Source organism: Poecilia mexicana, unplaced genomic scaffold (assembly GCF_051168715.1).
Source record: "Poecilia mexicana isolate PSO_F unplaced genomic scaffold, ASM5116871v1 scaffold_2, whole genome shotgun sequence".
Taxonomy (NCBI): domain Eukaryota; kingdom Metazoa; phylum Chordata; class Actinopteri; order Cyprinodontiformes; family Poeciliidae; genus Poecilia; species Poecilia mexicana.
Genome location: NW_028263371.1, coordinates 10,249,944 through 10,256,090, shown reverse-complemented (window position 1 = coordinate 10,256,090; position 6,147 = coordinate 10,249,944). Strand labels below are relative to the sequence as shown.

General features: G+C 38.5%; 1 protein-coding gene across 1 annotated transcript; it reads right to left on the bottom strand.

Moving 5' to 3' along the window:
- Positions 1 to 138: 138 nt before the first annotated feature.
- On the bottom strand, positions 139 to 6,066 carry p2ry8 (P2Y receptor family member 8). Its single transcript, XM_014988962.2, has 3 exons — positions 5,463 to 6,066; positions 2,407 to 2,725; positions 139 to 2,120 (listed from the first exon to the last, which is right to left on the bottom strand). The coding sequence occupies exons 2-3, from the start codon at positions 2,697 to 2,699 to the stop codon at positions 1,424 to 1,426; spliced, it is 990 nt and encodes a 329-aa protein (XP_014844448.2). The 5' UTR covers positions 2,700 to 2,725; positions 5,463 to 6,066; the 3' UTR covers positions 139 to 1,423.
- Positions 6,067 to 6,147: the final 81 nt, after the last annotated feature.

The window sequence follows — 6,147 nt, the reverse complement described above, 5'->3', positions numbered from 1 at the left end:
AACTCCTCAGCACATCTCTTGTCTGAATGTTAAGGTACACATCCGCTCTATTGTTTACCAACGAAAAAAGTAATATTAATAATGACAAAGATTATATTAACAAAAAAAAAAGAGAGAAATCACTTTATACAAAAAAAATCCTGAAAACAGAGAGGAAATCATTTAATACACTTTACTAAAACAAAAGGACAATGTTGTCAATTTCACACATTTAAACACCACAGAACACTGACATTTTTATAAACAGATAAAAAAACCCAACAACATTAAGATAAAACTTATTTGGGGATGTTAGGCTAACATAATATGTACATTTCTTTTTTATAACAGTTCACATTTTTGGATGCTACATATTTTTTTGCAAAAATAACAGCCATGAAGAGATGTTAAATATCAGCACATGCTGTCGGTTGATGTTCATCACTCTTTCATTTAAACAGCAGCAAATCCTATCGGCTCATGTAACGTAAAATGTTCAAAATCTTATTTTAGTTAGTATGTATTCATTAACAAGATCCTACACTCTCAGCAAACGTTGAGGATCCCACTGTCTGAACGTTGTTCAAAAACCTCCAGTATTGACTCCATTGTATTTTTGAACAAATTTAAAAACAAGGCAACCGTCTGAGTGCAGAGTTTGTTTATAGTAAAGTACAATCATAAAACAGTGAAAAGAATGTGTTTTATGAAGGTTTGATCACACAGTGACGTTATGGGGTTTGAAGTTGCTTGGTTACAGTAAGCAGGGCAAGGATCAATGGCACAGATGACTCATTTCTGACCTTTATGCTTGTTACATTATATTTCATTGTACTATCATACAACTTCGTAAAACACTTTTTGACATCCATACTTGTTCAGCCCAATTTATATAAATATTATACCAATATTTCGATAGGTCTTTCATAGGATTTTTGTCATATACATTCTGTCACTGTAAGCTGAGAAACTGCCCTTTTTGTGCAACAATCCTAACAGTCACTCATTCATCATTGTTATTCTCTGTGTATGACTGTAACGTCTGCAGATATCGGGTTACAATTTCTAACACCTACGGAAGATCTGACGATTGGTGAACAAGCTAAGTGACTGCGGGCTCAACATAAATGCTTGTGGCACTCCACGATTTCCCAACCACTCGATTACATATAAAATGGAGAAAACACACAAACTATGATTGGAGCAGTAACATTTTAGTCACTGTCGAACAGCTTAAACCTTTTAAAGCTATTGTTAAAGAAAAAGATAGATGTATGAAGATTTTGCAATATGGACCAAGAACATATGTTGCAAGATTCCAAAACCCTCCCTTTCCTTTAGTCACTTGCTTTCTTTCGCAAGTATTTCTTTAGTTTTTGCATTGTTAGGGTAGTTACAGCATCACAAAGGCACCTGAATATGTTTCTTCACCGTATAAATCTGCTTATCCAGAATACAAAGTCTCTTTGTTCTCCATCCTTATAGAGTCTGCACTACTCAGACTGTGGATATTCATTATCTCTCTCAGCTTCTGCCTGAAATCTTTTGACGCAAAGTAATATATGAAAGGATCCAAACAGCTATTCAGACAGCTAAAACAGAGAGAAAGCTTGTAGGCCATGTACAAAGACTTGCCGTAGAAGAGTCTAAGGACACTGTGAGCCAATAGGAGGATGTTGTTGGGAGCAAAGCAGAGCACGAAGACCAGCAGAACGACAACAGCCAGACGTATGGCTCTCCCTTTCTGGACAGTCTTGGAATCACTGGACAGCTTGTATATGACACTAACATAGCAGAACATTGTAACACAGAAAGGAAAAAGGAAGAGAAGAAACACCATGCTGAACAGGAAAGCCGCCCAGGCCCCCACGGACGGCAGCATGCTTAGTTTCAGCACGTCAAAGCATGTGGTGATCTGGAGCTCCGGGACTTTGAAGGTCAGGTCGGTGGTCATGAGAGGGTACAAGACACCTAGGACCAAACCCCACATCAGAAGACAGCTGATGACAGCAACAGACTTTCTCTTCTTGTTCTTCCGGAACCTCATGGGCTTCACGATGCCCAGGTAGCGGTCGATGCCGATGGCCATCATCGTCAGGATAGAACAATACATGTTGCCGTAGAAAACGAGGGTCATGAAGCTGCAAGGGGAATGGGGGGTGGGGGGGAAAAGCAAGACTGTGTTTGACTACAGGTTTAAGAAAAGCAGGGAAAAGGTGTGACATTTTGGGCCACAATTAAAAGAAAGTTACTTTCAGAGTTCAGATGGTGAAATATTAGAAGTAGCTTGAGAAGTCAAATGACTAACCTGCTAATTTTATCTGAACAAATATTAGTTTTTAAAACAGAAATTTTATTGTAGTGACAAAGTCTAACCATTTGTTTCAGTGGAAAAGAAATAGAAAGTTCTTGTTGAAGCATTAATACCTGCACATATTGGACCCCAATCTCCAGTTGTATCCTTGGAGCTGGTAGTCGATCTGAAAGGGGAGGGCGGAGCCAAGAGCCAAGTCGGTGAGCGTTAGATTAATCATGAATATGATGGAGGGCGTTTTTGGGGAGGTACGAAACAGCAGCAGCCACATTGACAGGCCATTTCCCACCCAGTTGATGATAGTGACAAGCATGTATATAACAGATATGACAGTGCTGGTGTTCACATCCCGAAACAGTGACAGGGTGGCGTTGTCGAGGTGTAACTTGCTGGAATTCCCCGTCATGATGAGATGGAATGGTCACCAATTACCTGTGTGTCAGAAATCAACATGAGAGTTGTTTTTTTTTTAGTCCCTGGTAGTCATATTCATTTTTCTACAAGATAACATCAGAAATATAGCGATGACAAGCAGCTCTTTTCACGAACATATTGTTACTTTTGTAAAATCAGAATGAAAAGGCAGAAGTTAAAAAGAAACATGACGTACCAGAAACCACAAGGTTTGGAGAGAAAAAAAAAAATGGACAGTTTCTCTGATGTGATGCACGCAATGCATATTTTTCTTTTAAGCTAAGGTGTGAAAATGAGATTCAGGTTCCATCAGCCAGGGTTGTTTGTGTGCGAGAAGAAAGCACATGCAAACGGGTGGAGTTTTCACACAGGAAAAGGGCATGCATGATTTGTGGTAACATATGCAAACTCTCGGCACCTTTTGTACATTTGCAAAATTTTACAATGTGGATTTTAAAATTAAATCTGGCTCCAACATGTCTTCAACTGACAGGAGAAACTCATATCTTGTCAATCCCAGCGAGTAACAGTGGTTTGAAGTCAGGATGTCAGCATGGGTATGGTACGCAAACACTTTCTCTCCTATGTGGTGGCTATGGTGTTGGTGGTAGAGGAGGTTCCAGGTTGTCAAAAAAGCTGAGACACATCCTTTTTATCTTTATTTCTCAATAATTGTAACCAGCTCTCTACTTAGTTCCTTTAACCACTTGCAGTCTATGCTGCCTTAGATTGAGTAGATTTCATTGCAACACTATTCCTCGGGCAGGTAAGCCAATAAGGTGTTACGGGTATTTGGAGAAACATAGTGACACTTTGTTTTAGTGCACTGTAACACATGGACCATTTACCGTTTCCTTTTATTTGAAATAATTCAAAATCTAAATTGAGTGCATTGTCACCGTGAAGCAGATCATAATACAAACTCAGATTATTAATTTGAACATGGCTCATTTAACAGATAAAAGTGTCTGTTGCAAATTAGAGACAACAGGCACAACTGAGTGTACAAGTTTCACGAGCTTTAAAACTCAATTACAGCTAATGATTTGTGCAATAACTTCTGGCCCATTGTCTATAACTAAAGGGACATTATTATGTATTTTCGAGTCACACTACCATTTTATAGCACAGTCAAGTAACTACGTTTTCCTAAGTTGTCATTAACATGCTGTATATCTCAAACACAACTTAAAAGAAATTTGATTTTGCCTTGAAATTGGGCCTCTGTCTCTTTAAGAAGTTCCTGCTCTTTTTGACACCGCCTTCAGCACGCCATCACAGCAACGTTTTTTCATCAAGTTTTTAACAACATTCTTAAGAGCGCTTGCACTAGGAAGTAGTTCATATGCTAAGCTCAGCAAGTGTGCAGTTCTGTCAGGTGTTTGTTAATTGCTCCTGATGCTAGTCTGCAGGAGCAGAGAGGGGGAGGGTAGGGGGAGAGGTGCTCTGTGAGGCAGAAGCTCCTCTTGGAGACTACAGCTCCGAGGCGGAGTGCTTAGGCGCCTGGAGTGGCTGTCATGGGAGAATTAAGGATTTCTCAAACATTCATGGAAGAGTCAAAGCAACACTCCAAGTCTGTTTATGATGAGGGAATAACATTGTATCAGGAAGTAACACTAAAAAAAGTCGATTTTAGATAATACCCCCCACCCCCCAAATCCCCTTTAAAATACAACTTAAGACTGTTAAAAACATAAACTGGTATTGTTCAAACTCTGACCACAAGATGGCAGCAAAGTGCTTCATTTAGCATCTTTGATAAGTGTCCTGAATGCATCCACAGAGATATCTGTATTAAAACAGATTGTGGCAATTTCACTATAATAACCTGCAATAATTAGACACTTTGGTTACATTTTTTATTGCGTACAGCAACAATATTTACGCTGTGCTGCCACTGAGACAAAGTCTCTCATTTCCTGCAAATTACTGAAGAGATATGAGGGAATGTCAAAAATTAAGTTAAAAAAGTTAAATTATCATCATATTATTGTAATATGTAATTACTTCCTATTTTAATCCAGAATTTTACATTTGTTAATTTGCTATTATGTATGTAATGGGTACTGGTATAAAATTAGTTTGTGCTGACCTACACGCCAGCTCCGTCCCGACCGTGTGAGCTTTAGGGAGGTGTAGAAAAGGGATTGGTTAATAAATTCTACTTATTGAGCAGTCTTGGTATTAAATTGAGGAACCAGGCTTGTAGTCTTTTAAATACACAGATGAAAAATAAATTTAAAAAGAAAACAACAACTCTGAAAACCTGATGAAAATGCTTTGAAAGATATTCAGAAAACATTTATCTATAATGCTCTAAAGCAAAATCTGACCAAAAAACAAAACAAAAAAAAAAAGGCAATGGCTCAATACTTTAACACGGCGCTGTGTCTAACATCACGACAGTAACATTTTTGATTTCCTCATACTATCCACACTAACTCACTTTTACATATTATCACTATTGTGTAAGGTTGAGTAGATGATATCAAAAACAGTGTACATTACAAAAAGGTTCACTTCTCTGCTGTTGTTCATGGTGAGTAACTCAGTACAAACAAGAACGCCATATGTTGTCCAACTTAGACTCCCTATGTTGTTACATCACACATCGACACAATAACACAATGTACGGATGATAAAAGCAAAGAATTAAAAGCAAACAAAAGGTGCCACGAGGAACACGTTGACATTAACACTGAACTGCGAGTAACAAAAAGTTCAGAACTGTTGGAATTCATAGTTGAAAACGTACCTTTGTGAGCAGCGAGGCAAACCAGGCAGGTGCGCACGTGTGTGGCAGTTGTAGATGGAGGGACAGATACTTTTGACTGAGGAAGGCTGGTGAGGAAATGGGGTCTAAACTTGATAGAGTGCCACTGAGAGGAAATGCACCATGTGACAACCGTCATCCTACCAACTGTAGTAACGGCCACATGTTTGATTCACGCCTGAAATCGAAGCTCAACGGACAAGAGATCTCGTCCGTTGAGAGCACTCACATTCCTTCATTCATCTTGCATTATTTCTCTCCCATCATGTTAATGTTTTCCATTCCGAACTAACTTGTAAATTTTCAGAGCACATCATACAAAAAGTACAACACAGTGGATACTAATAAAAAGCTTATGATGAAGAACCACAATGGAAACTAAAAAAAAAAAAAAAAAAACACAAATATGTATTGTTAGGGAAATCCCAACATGCCATGTGTGACGATATCACTTTCTGTTATGAGCAGGTGCTTAACTAAAATAAAAGGACTGTGAGCTCACACCGGTTCAACAATAGTAAGCACATGCAAATAATGTAGATGACAGCAGTGAAGTTATTTACCTTCTAAGCTTTTAAGTACACACCCAGACACAATGTACAAACAAATATAAGTGTGAGGCGGGAAAGTCTGCTTTAAAGTGAAGGCAGAATGTGATAGCTTGGTC